Source organism: Podarcis gaigeae (assembly GCF_964106915.1).
Source record: "Podarcis gaigeae genome assembly, chromosome: 16".
Taxonomy (NCBI): domain Eukaryota; kingdom Metazoa; phylum Chordata; class Lepidosauria; order Squamata; family Lacertidae; genus Podarcis; species Podarcis gaigeae.
The window spans coordinates 4,303,942-4,329,059 of record NC_139693.1 but is presented as its reverse complement, the minus strand read 5'-3'; the positions used below and the strand labels follow the sequence as shown (position 1 = coordinate 4,329,059).

Sequence of the window (25,118 nt, the reverse complement as noted above, 5' to 3'; positions counted from 1 at the left end):
TATCACGATGCGTTGCTTGGTTGGCTGTGCCAGCCAGCGGCATAGCTGTCAACTTTCAGATTTGAAAATAAGGGATCAGCAGCCTCACCTGTCCTGGGGACAGTCTACGGAATATCTAACAATCCGGAATAGCAGCGGGAAACGGCGCTGGAATAAGGGAATTTCCCACAAAAAAAGGGAAGGTTGACAGCTATGGTCAGCAGCAGAGGACGGGGCAGTAGAGGTTGGTCGGTGCTAGGCTAACATGAAGGCACTTGCGGGGAGGAACAATTGCCAACTTTATGCTTTTGCCTCCGAGACCCACTCTTGTTCAGAGACAGTGGAAGGAATGGGGCCCTTTCTCTTTGGCTTTACACCCACTTATAAAGGCCCACAATTAGACACCAACCATCCGCGTATGGCTTATTTAAAAATTACTATTTAATATGGGACATGGGTGGCACTGTGGTCTAAACCACTGAGCCTCTTGGGCTTGCCAATCAGAAGGTTGGTGATTCGAATCCCCGCGACGGGGTGAGCTCCCATTGCTCGGTCCCAGGCAACCTAGCAGTTCGAAAGCACGCCAATGCAAGTAGATAAATAGGTACCACTGCGGCGGGAACGTAAACGGTGTTTCCATGCGCTCTGGCACTTGTCACGGTCCTCCGTGCACCAGAAGCCGTTTAGTCATGCTGGCCACATGACCCAGCAAGCTGTCTGTGGACAAACGCTGGCTCCCTCGGCCTGAAAGCGAGATGATCGCTGCAACCCCATAGTCGCCTTTGACTGGACTTAACTGTATGTGGATTTCAAAGCATCCCTGCGTCTTTGAAGGTCCTGGTGCTGTGGACATTGTATTAGTGGACCCAGACGTTTTCCGTTGGCCTCCTCTGGATCACACATTTAAGCCTCCTTCCTGAAGAGCCCCCTGTCCAATGCTTTGCTCTGGCCCCTTTGCAATGTCGTGTGAGCCAAGTGGTAGTCAAGAGGTCTGCCTGCCCTCCCTGGTGTGCCTCTGTGAGATCACGGCAGCTCAGCAACTCCCATCTCTTGCGGGGGTGCAGTTAGTGCCAGCATCGTCCGTTAAGAGTTTGGGTGTAATCTTCGATACCTCCCTCTCTATGGAGGCGCAGATTACAGCTATAACAAAGGCGGCATTTTTTCATCTCCGCCAAGCAAAGCAGTTGGCACCTTATCTCTCTCGCCCTGACCTAGCCACTGTGATCCATGCGACGGTCACCTCCAGACTGGATTATTGTAACTCGCTCTACGTGGGGCTGCCCTTGAGACTGACCCAGAAACTCCAGCGGGTGCAGAATGCCGCGGCGAGACTCCTTATGGGGTCTTCGCTGCGAGATCACATTCATCCGGTACTATACCAGCTGCACTGGCTCCCGGTGGAGTACAGGATCAGGTTTAAGGTGCTGGTTTTAACCTTTAAAGCCCTATACAGCCAAGGACCCTCGTACCTACGGGACCGCCTCTCCTGGTATGCCCCACAGAGAAACCTACGGTCTGCAAATAATAACATCCTCAAGGTCCCAGGCCTCAGAGAGGTTAGGCTGGCCTCAACTAGAGCCAGGGCCTTCTCGGCTGCAGCTCCAAACTGGTGGAACGCTCTATCACAAGAGACTAGGGCCCTGCGGGACCTGACATCTTTCCGCAGGGCCTGCAAGACAGAGTTGTTCCACCAGGCCTTTGGTCTGGGCACAGCCTGACTCCCTCCTCTGGCAACCTGCACAGAATTTTGCTTAATCGGTTGCCATCAATTTGATTTTAATTAATTTTTATAATGAAATATTTTTAGAATGTGTGATTTTTTGACTGTTTGATTATTTGATTGTTTTTAGCCGCCCTGAGCCGGGCTTCGGCTGGGGAGGGCGGGATATAAATAAATATTATTATTATTATTATTAAGCAGAAAAAGCTTCCCCAACAATGCAGGAGAGGCTGAACACCAGTGCTGCCTAGAGATTAGTGCTTGGGGTAAATGAAATGTTGCTTCAAGTTCTTACTTTTTTAAAAAACAAAACATACTGTATTTATTTTTTTAAAAAGGAAAAGCAGGATTTGGGGGCAGGAAACTAGTTTGGGAATTGGTCCAGTTCAGGACTCCATGCAATTGCTTTTCCTTTGCAAATATGGAAAGAAAATTGGCCAGGGTTAAGCAAGCTTTTCAAAAGCAGTGTTTTTCATGTTTGGTGCAGTCTGATTGTTGGACTACGACCAGGGAGACCCGGGTTCAAATTTCCATTCAACTACAGAAGTTGCGCGCGCGCGCGCACACACACACACACACACACACACTTTCTCTTGCAATCTAGCTACCTAACAGGGTTGTTGTGAAAGGCAGTCTCTATGCACTGAAACAAAATCAGAGAATGTAACCAACAAAGGAAGTAACGAGACAATGTAACCTGCGTTCATATCCCCCCCTTTTTAAAAAAAATACTATATACAGTCCATAGTAAAAAATATATTTTGCTCCTGAATGAGTGGTCCCTGAATGTCCAACCAGCAGCACATTTCCAAAGGTCCCCCCTCAGAAAGTAAGCAACCATGTTGTCAAGATGGAGTCAGTGCAGGAGGTTCCTCTTCGTCAGAGTCAAATTCCACATTCTCGTCTTTTACCCACTTGCCAGAACCATCTTGGACCCAACCGGAACTGCCAGAGAAAGGAAGGAAATAAACACATCTGTGAAGGGAATGCTCATTTTTCTGGAATAATGGATCTAAGCACACTTGCAGAGCACAATATTAATCTGCACTGCCGTACACCATGGCTGAGATACTTCTGTAACGTTTAAGTGCAAGACAGCTGTGCAACATTAATTAAATGTTTCCTGTTCAGAAGACAAAAAGAAGCTGCCTAATGCAGAGTTAGGGACGCGGGTGGCGCTGTGGGTAAAAGCCTTAGCGCCTAGGGCTTGCCGATCGAAAGGTCGGCGGTTCGAATCCCCGCGGTGGGGTGCGCTCCTGTTGCTCGGTCCCAGCGCCTGCCAACCTAGCAGTTTGAAAGCACCCTCGGGTGCAAGTAGATAAATAGGGACCGCTTTCTAGCAGGAAGGTAAACGGCGTTTCCGTGTGCAGCTCTGGCCCGTGACCCGGAAGTGTCTTCGGACAGCGCTGGCCCCTGGCCTCTTGAGTGAGATGGGCGCACAACCCCATAGTCTGGCAAGACTGGCCCGTACGGGCAGGGGTACCTTTACCTTTACCTAATGCAGAGTTAGACCAGCTAGCTCTGTGTTGTCTATGATGACAAACAGTGGCTCTTGATGGTTTCAGGTAGTTTCTCACAGCCCTATCTGAAGATGCCAGCTTCTGTTTGCTGCAGGTGGTGCTTTACATTACTCAGTTTCTCCTTTTTTCCTAGTACAGTGGTACCTCGGGTTACATACGCTTCAGGTTACAGACTCCGCTAACCCAGAAATAGTACCTCGGGTTAAGAACTTTGCTCCAGGATAAGAACAGAAATCGTGCTCCAGCGGCGTGGGAGGCCCCATTAGCTAAAGTGGTGCTTCATGTTAAGAACAGTTTCAGGTTAAGAATGAACCTCCGGAACGAATTAAGTACTTAACCCAAAGTACCACTGTATATAGACATAATATTATAAAAAGCAATAAAGAAGGCTGAGCTTGCCAACAGAAAGCTTTTGATTAAGAGCACAATAGCCCTTAAAAGCTTTTAATTAAGAGTACAGTAGCCCTTAAAAGCCTTAATAGTGCTTTGCCTGTGTCTACACTGAAAGGGATGCATTGAAATCGAACTTTATACTAAAACCTGATCACCCTCCCCTGCAAAAACAGGTCTTGAAACAAAGAAAACAGTGCAGACACAACTTTGCTCCCCTGATGCTTTTCGGCTCCTAGCCTGCAAATCTAGTACCTGTGATCCCACCAAAGAAGGCACTTAGTTAACACATCTTCTGGGCAACCTCTAACCTACCTTTTCAGCCTCAGATAGTGTTCCAAAGCCCGGCGCTTCTCCGGGGTAACATCATCAGTGTCAGAATGAGGTGCTGAACCGTGAGGCGTTTTCCTTTTGCGGCTACGCTCCTTACCCAGAGCTGCAGATCTTTTCACCGATTCTGGAGTCAAGAGAGATTGATATTTAGGAGTTGCATCTCCTTGCTCACTGGTCACTGGGGTGGGGCTGGCGTCTGTAAAATCCTGCCCACTTCACAATAACAACTGCAGATGAGGCAACTGTATCCACACCTGCAGGTCCGTCTCCTCCTTCTGGATTGATTTGGGAGTGTAGACCAGAAGAGGAAGTTGAAAGCTGAAAGGCACTCCTGGCTTGCCAGCAGCACATGTGAAACAGATCTAGGGGTTTTAGCAAACCACAAGCTTAACACGAGTCAACAGTGTGATGTGTGCAGAGGAGGGCGGCCAAGATGGTAAAGAACCTGGAAACCAAGTCTTATGGGAGTGGCCGCTGGGACCACACAACATTGGTCCTGAGAGATCTGCATTGGCTCCCAGTATGTTTCCGAGCACAATCAAAGTGTTGGTGCTGACCTTTAAAGCCCTTAAACGGCCTCGGTCCAGTATACCTGAAGGAACGTCTCCCCCCACACCATTCAGCACAGACACTGAGATCCAGTGCTGAGGGCCTTCTGGCAGTTCCCTCATTGCGAGAAGTGAAGCTACAGGGAACCAGGCAGAGGGCCTTCTCAGTGGTGGCACCGGCCCTGTGGAACGCCCTCCCACCAGATGTGAAGGAAATAAGCAGCTATCTTATCTTTAAAAGACATCTGAAGGCAGCCCTGTTTAGGGAACCTTTTAATATTTAAACTCGATTGGAAGATGCCCAGAGTGGCTGGGGAAACTCAGCCAGATGGGCGGGGTATAAATAATAAATGATTATTATTGTGAGGACAGTTGAACCTGCAGTTTAATCTGCAGAAAAAAGCCTGAAAGGTGACATGACAGCCGTCTTCAGGTACATAAAGGACTGTTACATGGAAGATGAAACGAGCTTGTTTTCTGCTGCTCCAGACAAGAACGGACATTCCAACGAAACCTTAGGAAAAAATTCTGATGGCAAGAGCTGTTCAACTGTGGAACGAACTGCCTTAGAAAGTGGTGGACTCTCCTTCTTTGGGGGTTATTAAACAGAGGTGGGGTGGCCCACCTGTCAGTGCTTCTTTAATAATAATAATAATAATAATAATAATAATAATTTTTTATTTATACCCCACCCTCCCCAGCCAAGACCGGGCTCAGGGCGGCTAACAACCAATAATAAAAACAAGTTGATTAAAATACAATTTAAAAGATTAAGATACAATATTAAAACAATTAGGGAGCAATCTCATCATAGGAGGAGAAAGGAAAAAGAAAAAGGGGGAGGGAATCAAATTGATTCTGAGCCAAAGGCCAGGTGGAACAACTTTGTCCTACAGGTCCTGTGGAAAGAGATCAGATCCCGCATATTGCTATATATGGACCTTAAGGTCCTTCGTGGGGCACACCAGGATAGGCGATCCCGTAGGTACAAGGGCCCTAGGCCGTGAAGGGCTTTAAAAGTCAAAACCAGCACCTTAAATCTGACCCTGTACTCCACCAGGAGCCAATGCAACTGGAAAAGCACTGGGTGAATATGCTCCCATGGCAGAGACCCCGTGAGGAGCCTCGCTGCAGCATTCTGCACCCACTGGAGTTTCTGGGACAGCTTCAAGGGCAGCCCCACGTAGAGCGAATTACAGTAGTCAAGCCTGGAGGTGACCATCGCATGGATCACTGTGGCCAGGTCGGGGCGGGAAAAGTAAGGGATACCTTAGCTGTGATACCTGTGTTGCAAGGAGTTGGAATAGATAACTTTTGGGGGTCTTTTCCAACTCTACAATTCTATGATTCTACGCTGGCAGTGGGGACTGAACCTGGGGGCTTTTGCATGCAAAACAGTGCTCTATGACTGAGGTACAGCCTGAAACCAATGAGGAAACACCACAACCAAACGGCTCCAAAGCAATTTTCTACCTGACATGGAAGTCGTGCACCCAGGCAAATCCACAGCAGAAGTGACTTCTGGCAAAGGAAGTCTATGTTCTTCTGCATGCACAGAGTTCTTGGGTTTTGACGGCTCATTTTCTTCAGACTCTCTGGAGCTTGCATCTGGCCTTGAGGTACTGGGGGCAATGTCACTTCCTGCCACCCTGTGCCAAATAAATCGGTCATGTTGAGGCCTTGTAGAAAGCAGTCATTTTCCTTATATTATTGTTGTTAATAATAATAATAATAAGAATGATGATAATTTTTTATTTATACCCCGCCCATCTGGCTGGGCTTCCCCAGCCACTCTGGGCGGCTTCCAACAAAATATTAAAATACAGTAATGCATCAAACATTAAAAGCTTCCCTAAACACGGCTGCCTTCAGATGTCTTCTAAAAGTCTGGTAGTAGTTGTTCTCTTTGACATCTCTTTGACTACCGAGAAGGCCCTCTGCCTGGTTCCCTGTAATTTTGCTTCTCGCAGTGAGGGAACCACCAGAAGGCCCTCGGAGCTGGACCTCAGTGTCCAGGCTGAATGATGGAGGGGGAGACGCTCCTTTAGATATACTGGACCTTCATACCCACCCTGGAAGAGTGGCAGATGAAGGTGATGGCTTATATGGAATTGGCGGAAATGACTGGCAGAATCCGAGACCTGGGAGAAGAGTTGGTGGAAGAAGATTGGAAGAAATTTAAAGACTATCTGCAGAAACACTGTAAAATTAATGAATGTTAAAATGATGTTGGATTGAAAATAAGTGGTATTAGCAACAAAGTTAATATGAATATGCAAAAATGAATTGATAATGGATGAAAATATAGAGTTATAATATGTTAAGATATAGAGTTAAGATAAATGAAAGAGGGTAAGGATTTGCTGATTTGATTATGTAAATGGGAATACAAGAAAGGGAGGTGTGAGGAGGTCAAAGAAACAAGCTAATGAGTGTAAAGTTATAAAAAATGTATTTGTTTTTAACTTTTTTCTATTTTTCTCGTTTTCTGTATTTTGTATTTTTGTTTTTCTTTTTTCTTTTTGTTTTTTTATGCATTTTTGTATTTATGACTTTGTAAAATCTTAATAAATATTCTTTAAAAAAAATAGATATACTGGACCTTCCGATATACTTCTTCAGATATGCCTGTTGTTATTATTATTAAGATTCAATGTCCTGTAGTGGTTAAAGCACTGTTTCTCAAACTTAGGTTCTCAGCTCTTGCTGGACTACAACTCCCATCATCCCTACTAAGCAGGACCAGTGGTCAGGGATGATGGGGGTTGTAGTGCAACAACAGCTGGGGACCCAAGTCTGAGAAACACTGGCACATGTTGGTCTGGGGTTCACAGGCCCCACCTGGCCATGAAGATCCCTACTTCTCAGCCTAAACTAGGGTTGTTATGGGGTTTAAATGGGGGGGGGGGGGAGAAACCACATATAACACCTTGAGCTCCTTTCAGAAAAAGGATATAGATGCCATAAATATTAATCAGATGTTATCTAAAGGATTCAAAGCAACTTTAAATACATAAATTTAAATGCATTGTACAGAAAGAAACAGCCTGTGTAACAGCAACGGGAAGCGTCAGCTGCACGCTAGTAAATAATAAATATAAATAATAATGTTTTATTTATTTAGTAACACAGTAACAACATCTTAGACTATTGAAAGGCTTGGGGGAAATGGTAAACCTTTACCTGGTACAAAAAATAAGAATGTCAGTGAAGGTGCCAGGTGGACTTCGCTGGGGAGAGGATTCCACAGACAGGGGGCCGCCACTGAAAAGGCACCGCTCTCCCTTGTCACAATCCTCTGAGCCTGCCTCAGAGAGGGAACCTGGGGAAGATCCTCAGAAGGAGATCTAGGGCCACCGGGTGTCACTCCCCAGCCAACGGGGAACATGGACGCCATCCGCATTAAGGTTCATGGGGCCATGGTTTGAGAGCAAAGCACGTTACCTGTTGCGCCGGCAGCAGCTGCTATAAGGGACATTTTTCAGCAAAGCGTTGTGGGCGATCTTCCTGGTCTCCACAAGCAAAGGTGCAGGGCCTGGACTCACCTAAAGAAAGAGGGTTTATCAATTTATTTATTTCCACGAATGAATCTTTTCTTATGAAATGTCTCCAAGCAATTTAGCAATAAAATCATCAACACTAAAAACTACACACACACATTTTGTACATGACAACGCAGCCCAGTGGCAGAGCACGTTCTTTGGAGAGCGGCTGCCAATCAGTGTAAGCAAGACTAGAGGGATCTGACTCTGTACAGAGCAGCCTCCTCTGTTCCAATTCATATCGACCCTTTCTTCAGAGCCACGAGGACTGGAATCGTATTGATTTTAAAGGGCAAGCTACAGCTTAGTGGCAGATCTTCCATGCTAAGGTTGCTCTCCGAAAGTCTCGCTGAAGTCTGTGGGACTCATGAGCCCAGGATTGCAGTGGAAGAAAACTCAGCCGACATAAAGGCTACCATTCTAGTTTGCAATTCTTAGCAACTAAGAGGCGGCAAGGAGCATGCAGACTTGCCTGGGCACCAGTTTCTTCTGCTTGGAGGTACACCTGGTGGCGGCGTTTCTGGACCTCACTCTCGAACGAACGCTTCTTCCCATAGAACTTCTGCAAACCTATTACAAAGCGAGAGACAGAAGAACATGGCAGGGTCTCGGTTCAAGTCTCTGGGCTGCCTTGGTTAAAGCAAAATCTCTATCTACGCCTCAGTCTTCCTGATCTGTAAAATGGGACCAGACATCCTTACTTGACCATTGCGAGGATGAACGAAATCACTGCAAATTAAAAGTGCCGCAGAATAACTGCAGCAATGATTAAAAACAAATCCAAAATGAGCAGTCACAAGACAAAGTGGCTGGTGATATTAATTTTCAGCCACCCTTTGACCTCTCCAATTTTGGTACCGGGTAGCACACCTTTCCTCGCACACAGATCCCTTCTTTTACTACCCCGAGCAGCAAATTGAGCAAATTGCCTGAAAACCAATGGAGCAATGAGAGCTGGGAGATGGCCTAGCTCCCCCACCACAATGGTGCTCTTAGCAACGTGGTATAAAGCTTGGGTATTATCTGCTCAGAAGGTTGGATGAGGGAGTATGGGGGCATTGAGGGCTCAATAAAAGCTTCCGCAGACTTACTGATGAGGTGCTTCTTTCCAGAACGGTGGACCGTGAGCATGTCAAGAGTGTCAAAAACTGGACGGTGGAAGCAGACAGTGCAGGCATATCTGCTGGGGCGAAGGAACGAGCAAAGAGAATTAAATTAGAACTTACTCCATTGCATTCAATGGGGCATACTTAGCCCCATTCAATCTGTGGGACTGAGTTCTAAGCAGGCTTGTTACAACACTGCTCTGTAAATAAAACATGACAAACATGCTAGAACAGTTGTGATCTTGAGTATATAGCATTTCTCTTTTCTTTTTCCAAGAATTCTTTTTCCAATAATTCATCACCCGTTTTTTAAAAGACCCCATTTTCTATAATACTCTAATTATCCATATGGTTTTAAAAAATCTTTCTTTGAAGCACACACACACAGAGCATGCACCAGTGTGGTATAGTGGTTAAGAGTGGTGGACGCATAATCTGGTGAACCGGGTTCGATTCCCCACTCCTCCACATGCAGCTGCTGGGTGACCTTGGGCTAGTCACACTTCTCTGAAGTCTCTCAGCCTCACAGAGTGTTTGTTGTGGGGGAGGAAGGGAAAGGAGATTGTTAGCTGCTTTGAGACTCCTTAAAGGTAAAGGTAAAGGGACCCCAGACCATTTGGTCCAGTCGTGGCCAACTCTGGAGTTGCGGCCCTAGTCTCTTGTGACAGAGCGTTCCACCAGATTGGAGCCGCAGCCGAAAAAGCCCTGGCTCTAGTTGAGGCCAGCCTAACCTCTCTGTGGCCTGGGATCTTCAGGATGTTTTTATTTGCAGACCGTAAATTTCTCTGTGGGACATACCAGGAGAGGTGGTCCCGTAGGTACAAGGGTCCTAGGCCGTATAGGGCTTTAAAGGTTAAAACGAGCACCTTAAACCTGATCCTGTGCTCCACTGGGAGCCAGTGCAGCTGGTATAGTACCGGGTGAATGTGATCATCCGAATATGAATATGAAAAGTGTGCAAGATAAAGACTTGAGAGCATGTCGAGTTTTGAAACCGGGAGACCGGCAGAGATTCTGGTCATTTCCCCCAAACACCGGCACCCAGTTCCACGCAGCTTGGCTGGCTAGCGCGAGCGACCTGAGAGCGCCTTTTGCTTTAAAAACAATCCCAGTTCACTGCGCTTTCTTTTCCACAACCTTCTTCTGTATCGGCGGATCCGTTGCCGGGTGATCAGAGGAGGAATTGTGCGTTTGTGTGTTTGTTGTGGAACATTGTGATCCTGCCTAACGGGCGTGGGTGGCGTGGGAAGCTTTGAGGTCTCATCCAACTCTGGTCCTCAGCTTGGGCAAACACAGCATTTATGGGCATCCTTAAAATAAAATAAAATCTGGGGTTGCGGCGCTCATCTCGCTTTATTGGCCGAGGGAGCTGGCATACAGCTTCCGGGTCATGTGGCCAGCAGGACTAAGCCGCTTCTGGCGAACCAGAGGTTTAACCCACAGCGCCACCCGCGTCCCTGAGACGCTTTAGGGTAGTGATAAAGCGGGGTATCAAATCCAAACTCCTCCTCTTCTTCTCAAACAACTCTGCTTAATTTAAAACACTTAGGGCCACCTTGGCTGCAATATGGGGTGTTAATAAAAATGAAAACTATAAATCATATTACTCTCTTCCTCTACTCCATGTATTCTAACTAAAATTGACTTATGAACCACATGCCATAAGAGAGCCAATTTGGTGGGAGCTAAACTATGGTCTCTTTCTTTTTGCTGCCCTGCTACATCAGCGATCTGGAATTGGGGAGCATGTGCAGAGTGCCCAGTTTGTTCTAACTGCCCATTCTTAGCTGTGCATCAAACCTGCACCATGTGTTATCAATCAATGAAGATAGCAATGGAGTATCCAGTGTTCTTTAGCTCTGACCTGCCATCTCTCAGCAGCAAAGCTTCATCCTCAGGGATATAATTGGCCAAGAGGTCAGCAACTCTTCTTTTCTGGAAATGAATAGAGGAGGAGAAATATTCCACCTGGGTTTAGCTACAGGCAAAGTCACAGAAGGAGAGAGGAATTAGGGGTGAGCCTACAGGGTCTCGAAAAAGGGAGAAGAGAGTTGGAGATGGGGGCCTTGGGCAGAAATTCTGGAACAGGGACCATTTGCACAGTGCTAGGACTGATCCTGTGCAGAGTCCACAGTGACTGGGAGCATGTGCAGAGCGCAGCTGCTTTCTCCTGGGGCAGGGAGAACATGCAGAGCAGCTCAGCTTGCTCTCTAGGCCTGGTTTGATATTTACGTCTTCTAAATCACTCAGAGACGTCCGAGGCTGAGCCAGCTGGTTGTGTGGCAGTTAGAATGTCAAACTGGGAACTGGGAGAGACCAGGGTTCGAATCCTGCTCACCCACATGAAACCCATTGTGTGACTTTGGACAAATCCCTGCCTCTCAGCCTAACCTCCTTTGCAGGGATTCAACTAAGGTTACGATATGTCCCCGTTTCCTGGGGACAGTCCCTGGATTTACAAATCAGTCCCCATACTAAACCCATTGAAGCTGAAAAGTGTCCCCGGATTCATTGAAAAAAATCTGGTAACCTTAGATTAAACAAGGAAGGGGGAAACCATGCCGAAGCCACCTTGAACTCATTGGAGAAAGAAATGGAACAGAAATGCAACAAATAAATAAACAAGAGACTAAAAAGCCTAGCAGCGACGACAACAACAAACTGGGAGGTTGTGCAGATTTTTTTTGAGGTGGGGGGATTCATCATGCAAAAGGTGGGGCTAGATGAATCCCTAGCCGGAATTAAGATTGCCAGAAGAAATATCAACAACCTCAGATATGCAGATGACACAACATTGATGGCAGAAAGTGAGGAGGAATTAAAGAACCTTTTAATGAGGGTGAAAGAGGAGAGTGCAAAATGTGGTTTGAAGCTCAACATCAAAAAAACGAAGATCATGGCCACTGGGCCCATCACCTCCTGGCAAATAGAAGGGGAAGAAATGGAGGCAGTGAGAGATTTTACTTTCCTGGGCTCCATGATTACTGCAGATGGTGACAGCAGCCACGAAATTAAAAGACGCCTGCTTCTTGGGAGAAAAGCACTGACAAACCTTGTTATGTATTGAAGTTCTCACCCAGGCCACCAGGAGTATTGTGTATGTAGTTTTCACTCAGGTCCACGTCAGTTATTTTAGGCGGGAAACCCTGGGTTGTTCTTGCTACAATGTTGACAGCCAGCTGCCTATAAAAGCAGGCCGGCTGAGCTGTTTGCTGTTCAGTTTCTATTCCAGCTTACAAAATAAAGAGCCGCTTGGAGAAATTGCTGTGTCGTCTGTCATGTCTACCCACTATTCAACAAACCTAGACAGCATCTTAAAAAGCAGAGACATCACCTTGCCGACAAAGGTCCGTATAGTTACAGTTTTTCCAATAGTGATGTCTGGAAAGTGAGAGCTGGATCATAAGGAAGGCTGATTGCCAAAGAATGGATGCTTTTGAATTCTGGTGCTGGAGGAGACTCTGGAGAGTCCCATGGACTGCAAGAAGATCCAACCTCTCCATTCTGAAGGAAATCAGCCCTGAGTGCTCACTGGAAGGACAGATCCTGAAGCTGAGGCTCCAAATACTTTGGCCACCGCATGAGAAGAGAAGACTCCCTGGAAAAGACCCTGATGCTGGGAAAGATGGAGGGCACAAGGAGAAGGGGACGACAGAGGACGAGATGGTGGGACAGTGTTCTCGAAGCTACCAGCATGAGCCTGACCCAACTGCAGGAGGCAGTGGAAGACAGGAGGGCCTGGCATGCTTTGGTCCTGGGGGTCACGAAGAGTCGGACACGACTAAACGACTAAACAAGATCCCTTGAATGCCTTTTGAACCCCCCCCCCCAATCTCCCCCCCTCACCTTGAGCACATTGAGCTGGCTGGGGTCGTCTCCCTCCCTCTTGAAAGACATGCTGCGCCCCCTTCACTCCTTCAGGCTCCGAAGACTGAGCAAGGAGCAGGAGGACTCCTCCAGCACTTCCTGTTTTGGCCTCCAGAACTACAACCCCCAGCATGCACCTGGATGCCGGTCTCTTGCCTCCCTTCCCTTCTCAGCCAATCAGGATTCAGGGACTACATTTCCCAAGCAGGCTTGCGCGGCCAACGGAAACGGAGCACGCGCAAAACTCGATTTCCCAGCATGCCGCACGGCTTTCAGCTACCTAAACCGGCATGGCCAAACTTGGCCCTCCAGCTGTTTTGGGACTACAATTCCCATCATCCCTGACCACTGGTCCTGTTAGCTAGGGATGATGGGAGTTGTAGTTTGAAAAACAGCTGGAGGGGCAGTTTGGCCATGCCAAATGTAAATGTTATCAGAGAAGGGGCGAAGTAAAATCTGAAAGAAAGAAAGAAAGACATGTATCAAACATCTATCAATGATATTAGATGATAACATAGATATTTAATGTAATATATTTAATTAATATATTATAAATATATACTTAAATTCACCCTGGCTTTCAAAGTGTGTTTTAAATCAGAACTGCAAATTACATTATGCTGTTTCTCTGTAAAGGAATTATTTGAATTTGAATTATTTTTTGTCCTTTTTTGATATTTATTATTGTCTTTTTACTGGGGGTATTGTTGTTGTTTTGTAAGTATGCTCATTGATGGGACCATATTTGTAGCCTAATGAAGAGTTGGATCTAACTAGGGTCTTCCTCAGAGCTAACCCATTGAAAATAACTTAAAATTAGCCATGTTGGTCTACTTCAGAGGGGCTACTCTGCTAAAAAAAAACACCAACCACCTCTGAGTGAATATAACCAAGCTTACTCTCAGGTAAGTGTGTAAGGTAAGTGCAACATAAAAGCTCCAGGAGAGGCTGGCTGCTAGATAAGGCCAAGGGGAGGGCTCTAGTCCAGTGTCCTGTTCTCAAGGTGGCCAAATGCTCCTAAGAACCTAATAATAATAATTATTATAAAATTTATTATTTATACCCTGCCCATCTGGCTGAGTCTCCCCAGCCAATCTGGGTGGCTCCCAATTGAGTGTTAAAAACAATGCAGCATTAAATATAAAAAACTTCCCTAAACAGGGCTGCCTTCAGATATCTTTTAAAGATAAGATAGCTGCTTATTTCCTTCACATCTGAAGGCAGGGTGTTCCACAGGGCGGGCGCCACTACCAAGAAGGCCCTCTGTCTGGTTCCCTGTAACCTCACTTCTCGCAATGAGGGAACCGCCAGAAGGCCCTTGGTGCTGGATCTCTGTGTGTGGGCTGAATGATGCGGGTGGAGATGCTCCTTCAGGTATACAGGACCGAGGCTTTCAAGATCAGCAATAACACTTTGAATTGTGCTCATAAAAGTACTGGGAGCCAATGCAGATCTCTCAGGACCTGTGTTATGTGGTCTCAGCGGCCACTCCCAGTCAACAGTCTAGCTGCCACATTCTGGATTAATTGCAGTTTCCGGGTCACCTTCAAAGGTAGCCCCGCTTGCAGTAGTCCAAGCGGGAGATAACCAGAGCATGCACCACTCTGGCAAGACATTCTGCAGGCAGGGAGGGTCTCATCCTGCATACCAGATGGAGCTGGCAGACAGCCGCCCTGGACACAGAATTGACCTGCGCCTCCATGGACAGCTGTGAGTCCAGAATGACTCCCAGACTGCGCAGCTGGTCCTTCAGGGGCACAGTTACCCCATTCAGGACCAGGGAGTCCTCCACACCTGTCCGCCTCCTGTCCCCCCAAAACAGTACTTCTGTCTTGTCAGGATTCAACCTCAATCTGTTAGCCGCCATCCATCATCCAACTGCCTCCAGACACTCACACAGGACCTTCACCGCCTTCGCTGGTTCTGATTTAAAGGAGAGGTAGAGCTGGGTGTAGATAAATAGGGACCGCTTACCAGCGGGAAGGTAAACGGCGTTTCCGTGTGCGGCTCTGGCTCGCCAGAGCAGCGATGTCACGCTGGCCACGTGACCCGGAAGTGTCTCCGGACAGCGCTGGCCCCTGGCCTCTTAAGTGAGATGGGCGCACAACCCCAGAGTCTGTCAAGACTGGCCCGTACCGGCAGGGGTACCTTTACCTTTACAGCTGGGTGTCATCCGCATACTGATAAATGCAGATAGACTGCCTCTGGAACTGGAGGTTCTGTAAGACCCCCCCAAGCAGGCCGTGTATAATATGACTTGTTTCATAGCACTGATATCCCACTTGATTGTAAAACAAACAAACCTCCAAGCGGTTTAGGAAAAGAATAAAGCAATTAAATTATCAGTTTTTTAAAAATTAATAAAACCAAGTATTAAAAAAAATCAAAATATATTTAAAGCCAATGGTAAACTAAAAAAAAACACATATTAAAATGCATGCCATCATACTACATATGTGGATAATTTTATACACTTCTATCGTGTTGCTGCTTCTCCAAACTAAAAGCCCCCAAATTTATAACCTTTCTTTCTGCAGTCCCTTTGACCATTTGAAGTCCTTGTGAGAATCTTTTTTCAAAAAAACATTAACTGGCTGGACTGCAATTCCCAGCTGCCCGTGGGCGAAATCCCCCAAAATGCAACAGGGGAGAAGCTGCCGCCCCCTTTGAAAGCGCAGAGCCTTTGTTTTTTTCTGCTCCTGGAAGACTACAACTCCCGTCAGGCTGCGGGAGGGACTGGCCTTTAAGCAGGGAGCATGATGGGAAATGTAGTCTCCCCCCAGTGGCTCCCTTCCACCCTAGGCTGGGAGAAGGCTCATTTTGTGCGTTTGTGCATGTCTAAATGTGCAGCATAATTGGAAATGTGGTGGTGGGGGAGATTACTCAGCAGCTCCTCCAAATACTACAATTCCCAGAAGCCTTTGCGAGAGCTGGTGGGTGGGAGGAGCCAGGGCTAGGCTGGGTTCTATTTCAACTGTTTGCAACAGAAAGCGCAGCCGCCGGGCAACCTGATGGTGGATTGCTGGATAGGTTAGGGGGCCTTTGCTTTGCAAGAGGGGGCGGAGGGGGGGTAATCTTTCAGAGGAAAAGCGGACCGACGTGGGAGCAGGAGATCCATTGGGGGATCTGGTATCTGGGAGAACAGGAGGAGGCTGGACTGCAATGGGGTGTTTCTGAAAGTGAAAGCGCATCTGCACTGAAAGGTTATATTTGGGGGGACGGGAGATTTTTTGGGGGGGCTGGGGAAGGGCGAAAGAAGTGGAGAGGCGTCCTGGGTGGACACAGCCTCGCTCAGGGGACGGGCCTTGAGGGTGCCTCCTGTGAAATGGGCCTATTTGGCTGCTGCAGGGGTTGGTGGCTGCAGTAGGATCAGCCCTTGAGAGGTCAGCCTTTCCTGGCCTCAAGCTGGGGCCGTCCAGGTAAGGGGAGGGTTGGCAGCTGGGGGATGGCCTCTCCGTCCAAACAGGGGTCCCCCGGTGGGGCGGGGCTGCTGCAAGGGAGCAGGACCCGATCCTACGGCAGCCTGGTCAAGACGGTCAGCTCGCCGGCGCGAGAGAGGCGGCTGGAGCATCGGCTGGAGCCTGCGGACACCCTCCAGGGGTTGGCGGTCAAGTATGGGGTCACGGTGAGTCAGCTTAGAAAGGGTCATGATCCTTACACGTGTGCTCAGAAACGGTGTTTACGGTGTTGCTGTTACCGTTCATATGTAAAGCCCTTAACAGTTTGGGACCAGAATTTAACTGCGATCGCCTTACCCCATATGTGCCGACTCTGCCCCATTTTGCATTTGTAAGAGCTCAGCCTTTGGAACTCCCTGCCAATTGATATTGGGCAGGTGCCTTCGCTGTGCTCTTTTCAGTGCCTGCAAAAGAACAACCCATTTTCGTTTAGACTGGCCTATCCAGATGCTTAGAAATGTGACGTGAGTTTTTAATCTCTTTAGAGATTAATATCTTTAGAGATCTACTGCTAGTTTAACTTTTCAAATGTCTTAAATTATTGTTGCTAATTTTTCTTAGCAACAATTTCCTTCCCCCCCTTTTTTTTGCAAATCACTTTGAGGGGTTTTTTTTGGAGGGGCAATGTATAAATTTTAGCAGTGTATAAATTTTAGGAAATGAATAAAGTATTAAGCTATTACGTATACATATATACACATTATACTTACAGTTGAATAACTCTGAGTAAGCATGCATAGGACATCGCTGCATGGCACCAGTGGCTTGTAGCTGCCCCATTTTTAATGTGCATATATATGCTTGTTGGTATAATATAGCTGGAAGGTAAAATTCCACCAGGTGCGGCTTATGCATTTACCCCGGAACAGCTGGTGGGAATATTATTTCTGATACAACTTCTATGGGACAAGAGACATGTTACTTTTATTGATGCATTACCTGCTTATTTATGTACCAGCGGTAACTATAAGACCGTCTGTGTTAAGCACAACTTTTTCCTTGGACAAAGCCAGCTGATAAATCATTTTAACAGCAATAAAATAAAATAAATATACACATATATAGATTAGCTCTAGAATGAAGAGGAAGACGGTCTCCTACAGAAACCCCTGGAGCTGAGATGCCAATTCCATGCCCCGATATTGGAATGTGGCTGATTAATAATAATAATAATAATAATAATAATAATAATAATAATAATTTATTATTTATACCTTGCCCATCTGGCTGAGTTTCCCCAGCTACTCTGGGCGGCTCCCAATCAAGTGTTAAAAACAATACAGCGTTACATATTAAAAACTTCCCTGAACAGGGCTGCCTTAAGATGTCTTCCAAATGTCAGGTAGTTGTTTATCTCTTTGACATCTGATGGGAGGGCATTCCACAGGGAGGGCGCCACTACCGAGAAGGCCCTCTGCCTGGTTCCCTGCAACCTCACTTCTCTCAATGAGTTAACCGCCAGAAGGCCCTCGGCGCTGGATGTCAGTGTCCGGGTTGAACGATGGGGGTGGAGACGCTCCTTCAGGTATACAGGACCGAGGCCATTTAGGGCTTTAAAGGTCAGCACCAACACTTTGAATTGTGCTCAGAAACATACTGGGAGCCAATGCAGATCTCTCAGAACTGGTGTTATGTGGTCCCGGCGGCCACTCCCAGTCACCAGTCTAGCTGCCGCATTCTGGATTAATTTCAGTTTCTGGGTCACCTTCAAAGGTAGCCCCACGTAGAGCGTGTTGCAGTCCAAGTGGGAGTTAACTAGAGCATGCACCACTCTGGCGAGACAGTCCACGGCCAGGTAGGGTCTCATCCTGCGTACCAGATGGAGCTGGTAGACAGCTGCCCTGGACACAGAGTTAACCTGCGCCTCCATGGACAGCTGTGAGTCCAAAATGACTCCCAGGCTGCGCACCTGGTCCTTCAGGGGCACAGTTACCCCATTCAGGACCAGGGAATCCCCCACACCCACCCGCTCCCTGTCCCCCCGAAACAGTACTTCTGTCTTGTCAGGATTCAACCTCACCTGTTAGCCGCCATCCATCCTCCAACCGCCTCCAGGCACTCACACAGGACCTTCACCGGTTCTGATTTAAAGGAGAGGTAGAGCTGGGTATCATCTGCATACTGATGAACACCCAGTCCAAACCCCCTGATGATCTCTCCTAGCGGCTTCCTATAGATATTAAAAAGCATGGGGGAGAGGATGGAACCCTGAGGCACCCCACAAGTGAGAGCCCAGGGGTCTGAACACTCACCCGCCCCCACTTTCTGGACACGGCCCAGGAGAAAGGAGCGGAACCACCATATAACAGTGCCCCCAGCTCCCAGCCCCTCTAGACGGTCCAGAAGGATGTTATGGTTGATGGTGTCAAAGGCCACTGAGAGATCCAGCAGAACTAGGAAACAGCTCTCACCTTTGTCCCTAGCCTGCCGGAGATCATCAACCAGCCCGACCAAGGCAGTTTCAGTCCCACGATGAGGCCTGAATCCCGGGCCCTGCTGCATAAGTTGGGAGCTGTATGCTGGGGATTGCAGGTGGACTCAGGTGATGTTTGGAGCATCTAGGTGGCCAGTGTGAGAAGAGGATGCTGTCAGGCTTAGGGAAATTTGACCCCTCCCACAGTGGGTAGCCAATAAGCAGATAACAAGAAGAGTTCATAAAGGTAAAGGGACCCCTGGCCATTAGGTCCAGTCGCGGATGACTCGGGGTAGCAGTGCTCATCTCGCTTTACTGGCCGAGGGAGCCGGCGTACAGCTTCTGGGTCATGTGGCCAGCATGACTAAGCCACTTCTGGCGAACCAGAGCAGCGCATGGAAACGCTGTTTACCTTCCCACCAGAGCGGTACCTATTTATCTACTTGTACTTTGACATGCTTTTGAACTGCTAGGTTGGCAGGAGCAGGGACCGAGCAACGGGAGCTCACCCCGTCGCGGGGATTTGAACCGCCGACCTTCTGATTGGCAAGTCCTAGGCTCTGTGGTTTAACCCACAGTGCACCCGCATCCTCGAAGAGTTATTACCAAGTCCTTTAATCTATATTCACAGGGAGAGGCTTTGATAAGTGCCCCTCCATTCTAGTAATGGCATTGCTTCAAGTAAAGTCCCACCTTGGATCATATCTACGCTGCAGAGATAGCGCAGGATAGTGCGCACCCCGAAAATGATTTCTTTTAGCTTCTGCCTTCTGGAAGAAGGTACAGGGTTATAAAGACTAGGACTAGCCGCCTGAGAAACAGTTTTTATCCAAATGCGATGTTGGTTTTAAACGCAGTGTAAGGGAGTCTCTGTGGGAGTACAGTCATACCTCAGGTTAAATATGCTTCAGATTTTGCATTTTCAGGTTACGCTCCGCAGCGACCCGGAAGTAACGTATTCCGTTACTTCCGGGTTTCGCCGCTTGCGCATGCGCAGGCACTCGAAATGACATCACGTGCATGTGTGAAAGCGGCGAATCGTAACAGACGTACAGACCCGGGTTGCGTTCGCTTCAGGATGCGAACGGGGCTCTGGAACGTTGTGGCGTAGCCCAGCTTGATCAAGCACTTGGCATCGCAAAATTTTAACAACGCTGTACTCGGGTGCTCCAGCAAAAAGACGAGGCCCTTGCTCTGCCCAAATTATGCCAAAGTGAGCTCTCCCCCACTCAATTTCTGCTGTTTGTGCATGTTTCCACGTCCATGAGGTCTAGCAGCTTGCTTTGTTTAAGAGCCTTTTATTTAGCAACCCTCCCCTTCCCCTTCCAGACGGAGCTAATCAAGAGAGCAAACCGGCTGTACGCCAGCGACTCCATCTTCCTCAAAAGGACTCTCTACATCCCTGTACCGGTTGAACCCACGGTGCTGCTGTCCAGCGGGTTAGATCTCGAGGAAGAGGAGGAGGAGGAGAAGGTGGAAGAAGGGGAGACGGGGGCCTTTCCGCCCGAGGCCCCCAAGAAACAGAAGCATCCCCGGAAGAACGGGGCAGCATCGGGGGCCTCTGCCCCCAAGCACGACCTCTCCGCCGCGGACTTCCTGTTCAAGCTGGACTCTGAGATCCGCCGATCCAAGCAGGCCGCCACAAAGAAGCTGCGGGAAGGGGGCAGCTCGTGAGTGACCCTGCTTTTTTCTTTTTCCGTGGGTCCCAAGGGTGGCACAGAGCAGATCCTTCCTCCTCTGCACCCCCCCCCCCGGATTGGGCTGTGTTGCGCTGCAAGCACGATGCAACAGGAGCGTTGTATTTAGGTTGCTCGGAGCAAGTGAGTCAAGCTGCGTTGTGGGAAAAGGGCAGACAGAGTGCTGGGCCATTTTCCTATTTTCCTCCTAGGCAATTGTACGTATTTCACAGATGGGAAAAATTAAGGACAGGCTTTATGAGGAAGGCTATTATTATTATTATTATTTATTATTTGGCTGCACTTGAACCATATGACCCCAGAGAGGTTTCCAACAATAAAGGGGTCTCCTGAATAGCCACACAAGCAGGGATCAATGTTTTCCCCACCCACCCGGCACTCAGGCTGCCCTTTCCCCACAATGCAGCTTGACTCACTTGCCCTGAGTGACCTATATACAATGTTCCATTCTCAGACACCTGTTGCATCTTGCATCTTGCTTGCAGCACAACACAGCCCAATCTGAGGGGGACGGGCAGAGAAGGAAGGATCTGGGGAAGGCCCGCTTTTAAAAGTTGTAAGTGGAACTTAGTTGGCTATACCACCCACGATACTAAAATCGACTAAAACAATGTAATTATAATAACATGCGTTTTAATTTTCATTTCGGAGCTCCGCCTGTCCCAAGGGACTCATGTCTGGGTTGCAATGTGTACTGCAAAGCTGGAAACCTTATCTGTGGTTTTTTCTAACTGGGGGGCCTAAATCCTTAATTTAATTTAATCCTCCGGGAGAGAAGTCTTAGCCAGGGAGGTATTTCCTGCTGTTGAGCTTCTGTGGCCACCAGAGGGCGTAGTTGCTGCAGAGCTGCTCCATCCTCGAATTTGTTGACGCTGATATTCTCATTTCCTTCCCATCCTAATGGATTTCTGCAAAAGTGTGCAAGATAAAGACTTGAGAGTATGTCGAGTTTTGAAACGGGGTATCCTTAGACCGGGAGACCGGCAGAGATTCTGGTCATTTCCCCCAAACACCGGCACCCAGTTCCACGCAGCTTGGCTGGCTAGCGCGAGCGACCTGAGAGCGCCTTTTGCTTTAAAAACAATCCCAGTGCACTGCACTTTCTTTTCCACAACCTTCCTCTGTATCGGTGGATCCGTTGCCGGGTGATCAGAGGAGGAATTGTGTGTTTGTTGCGGAACATTGTGATCCTGCCTAATGGGCGTGGGTGGCGTGGGAAGCTTTGAGGTCTCATCCAACTCTGGTCCTCAGCTTGGGCAAACACAGCATTTATGGGCATCCTTAAAATAAAATTAATGGAGCATTCTGCCTGTCACCGAGGCCTGCATTTTCTCTAGAGTAGTCTCTCGAGGGCCACATGCTGGCATTGCAAGGGCCAGAATTGTCCTTGAGTGAAGCTGGAGCCAGCCCTGTCCCTGACCCAGATTTGGAGCTCACTGAGGCACTTCACTCCTGGGAATTTATAAGTCTACTAGCAAACTGTCAGGGACGCGGGTGGCGCTGTGGGTTAAACCACAGAGCCTAGGACTTGCCAATCAGAAGGTCGGCGATTCGAATCCCCGTGATGGTGTGAGCTCCCGTTGCTCGGTCCCAGCTCCTGCCAACCTAGCAGTTCGAAAGCATGTCAAAGTGCAAGTAGATAAATAGGTACCGCTCCGGCGGGAAGGTAAAGGGCATTTCCATGCACTGCTCTGGTTTGCCAGAAGCAGCTTAGTCATGCTGGCCACATGACCCGGAAGCTGTACGCCGGCTCCCTCGGCCAGTAAAGCGAGATGAGTGCCGCAACCCCAGAGTCGGCCATGACTGGACCTAATGGTCAGGGGTCCCTTTACCTTTAGCAACTGTTAACTGGGTTGGCTGAATAGAAATCCAGTCTCCAGGGGCAGTGTACCGCTCCCCTGAGCACCAGATGCCAAGGGCAAGGAGGGAATGGCCAATCCCAGCTCCAAGTGCCCTGGATGTGGGCATTCAGAGGTAGACTGCTCCATAGCGTGGAGGCTCCCTTGAGGCCAACTAGATTGGGGAAGAGGCCAGGGTCGCTGTTTCCACTTTAGGGGCCTCCCCTGCTGGAGGGAAGAAGACTCGTTTCGAATCAGGCTGTAGGCTGGTCTGCCTGGTCCAGTATCTCTGGTCAGCTGAAGACTTCTAGGAGGTCTGCAAGTGAGGTATGAAAGCAACGGTTTCTCTGAACCGGTTGCCCCTGGTGCTTGGACATAGACTGCCACCATATGTGGAGTCTCTGAGCAATCTCCACCCTAAGCCAAAATTTTCCCAGCGGTTTTCCCACAGGCCTGCGGTCAACCCACTTTGGGCTAGGTGGGTCTGATCCACAAGGGTAGGTAAAGGTAAAGGGACCCCTGACCATTGGGTCCTGTCGTGGCCGACTCTGAGGTTGTGGTGCTCATCTCGCTTTACTGGCCGAGGGAGCTGGCGTACAGCTTCCGGATCATGCGGCCAGCATGACTAAGCCGCTTCTGGCGAACCAGAGCAGCACACGGAAACGCCATTTACCTTCCCGCCAGAGTGGTACCTATTTATCTACTTGCAGTTTGACGTGCTTTCGAACTGCTAGGTTGGCAGGAACAGGGACCGAGCAATAGGAGCTCGCCCCGTGGCAGGGATTCGAACCGCCAACCTTCTGATTGGCAAGTCCTAGGCTCTGTGGTTTAACCCACAGCGCCAGCCGTGTCCACAAGGGGCACAACTGCAAATCCTTCTCTACAGCAGCTGCAGCAGAACATCCCTCCCTCCCTCCCCCCCCCCTCTCTCTCATATTTCCCTTTTCCACATTTCAGGGTTTCTGGGAGCGAACCGGGCTCTCCCCACGCCACGGCCGCCTCCTCTCCCTCCTCCTACCAGAACGAGGCTTCTTCCCGCGCTGTCCTGGGCCCCGTGCCCCTCACCAAAATCGCCCGTGCCGACACCCTCCGCGACCAAGAGGACGAAATCTTCAAGCTCTGAGCGACACCACTTCCCTCCTTCCGCTGTCCGTGGGGCTTTGGCGACCGCAAGAGACCCTCCCCGTCCCTTTGCCCCTCACCCCACCGGACCCACCGGTAAGGGGACTCTCCCGCTGCAAACAGCCAAGGAGCTGGGAATTGTTTTTTGGAGGACGGATGACCCCTCGTAGACGGGAGCTTTGGACCCCTCCACGACGTCAGCACCATCGATGACCCATTTCTGCCTCCTGGATTTTGAACAGACTCTTTGTGCGTCTTTGTCTCTGTGTACCTTCGTTTCCTCCCTCCTCCACCATCATATTTATCACCTTAAGTGCTTTCTTGCCCGTCCTCAAAGTCTGAGGATAACCTTCCCTTAATGCCCCCCCCATGGTATATATGGTGCGGCTGGCTGAACGGAAGCAAAAGGGGCGCTGTTGTGCTGGGGGAAACCTCTCCCTTGTTTTCCGGCGGTCAGTTTAGGGCTGGGGTGGCCGCCGTGGGATCCCCGGTGTGGCTGGGCGTTGGGCGAGGGCTTGTTGGGTCTGTGCTCGACTTAACGGTGGGATCCCTGAGCTGTTCCAGCCCACCCCCCTTCCACTTCCAAGGCTCCATCTCCTCACCCCGCAGACTTCCGGTCCTCCTGTTGTGCTGCCCCCCCTGTGATTAAAAAAACTGGCAGTTTTTGCTGACTTCCAAGTTTGTCTCTGTGCCTGTCTGACTCTGTTTGTTTTTTGTCTGTAATGGTCGCTGGCAACCTGGGAGCTGCACAGCATGTCCACGAGCAACACGCTGGGATTTTGTCCTTGGGGTTTTGCCTCTCCCCATAAATGAAATAAAAATAAAAATAAATTTTATTTATACCCCGCCCTCCCCGGCCAGAGCCAGGCTCAGGGCGGCTAACACCAATAAAATCACAGTAAGAACATAATATGGGGGGAAAGAGAGGGGGAAACCAATTTAAAATACAAGTTAAAATACAATTTAAAATGCAGCCTCATTTTAAAGTAGCTGATAAATCATAAGGGGAGGGAAACATGGGTCAGACTGAATCCAAACCAAAGGCCAGGTGAAACAGCTCTGTCTTGCAGGCCCTGCAGAAAGATATCAAATCCCACAGGGCCCTAGTCTCTTGTGACAGAGTGTTCCACCACGTCGGGGCCAGTGCTGAAAAGGCCCTGGCCCTAGTTGAGACCAATCTAATCTCCTTGAGGCTTGGGACCTCCAAAGTGTTGTTATTTGTGGACCTTAAGGTCCTCCGCGGGGCATACCAGGAGAGGCAGTCCCGTAGGTACGTGTGTCCTAGTGTCCCATTGCCTCCCCGCAATCTGGGGATGCAGTGGAGCAGGCTGTCTTTGGAAGAGGCTGCCTGCCGCCTCTCTGCATGAGTCAATGCTCTGGGCTAGATTTCTTTCCCTCTTCAGTGGGGGGCACATAGAGGCCAAGGGGGGAGGATGTGCCATCCAGAGGGGCTTTTTTACAATAACTCTCATACTTTAAAAATAAAACCTTCTTCAATATACAATATCCCAGGAATGGGAGAGAGCATTCCTCAGGCTGGATGTGTGCTGGGATTCCATGGACAGGGGCAGTCTATCTGATGTGC

The 25,118-nt window shown here is 48.8% G+C and overlaps 3 protein-coding genes across 3 annotated transcripts in view; 2 read left to right on the top strand and 1 right to left on the bottom strand.

Moving 5' to 3' along the window:
* VPS72 (vacuolar protein sorting 72 homolog) overlaps positions 1 to 9,745 on the top strand; it is a 54,666-nt gene extending 44,921 nt beyond the window's left edge. The window contains exon 5 of the mRNA XM_083715971.1: positions 9,718 to 9,745. The gene's annotated coding sequence lies outside the window, so the exon portion shown is untranslated. The remainder of the gene's footprint in view (positions 1 to 9,717) is intronic.
* Positions 2,447 to 13,170, bottom strand: SCNM1 (sodium channel modifier 1). The gene is made up of 8 exons (XM_083716088.1): positions 12,985 to 13,170; positions 11,003 to 11,073; positions 9,124 to 9,212; positions 8,505 to 8,602; positions 7,935 to 8,035; positions 5,964 to 6,139; positions 3,925 to 4,066; positions 2,447 to 2,644 (listed from the first exon to the last, which is right to left on the bottom strand). Exons 1-8 carry the CDS (start codon positions 13,033 to 13,035, stop codon positions 2,545 to 2,547), a joined length of 828 nt encoding a protein of 275 aa, XP_083572214.1. The 5' UTR covers positions 13,036 to 13,170; the 3' UTR covers positions 2,447 to 2,544.
* A 2,772-nt stretch (positions 13,171 to 15,942) lies between these two features.
* LYSMD1 (LysM domain containing 1) lies at positions 15,943 to 24,211 on the top strand. Its single transcript, XM_083716125.1, has 3 exons — positions 15,943 to 16,630; positions 20,206 to 20,546; positions 23,369 to 24,211. The coding sequence occupies exons 1-3, from the start codon at positions 16,451 to 16,453 to the stop codon at positions 23,532 to 23,534; spliced, it is 687 nt and encodes a 228-aa protein (XP_083572251.1). The 5' UTR covers positions 15,943 to 16,450; the 3' UTR covers positions 23,535 to 24,211.
* The last annotated feature ends 907 nt before the right edge of the window (positions 24,212 to 25,118 follow it).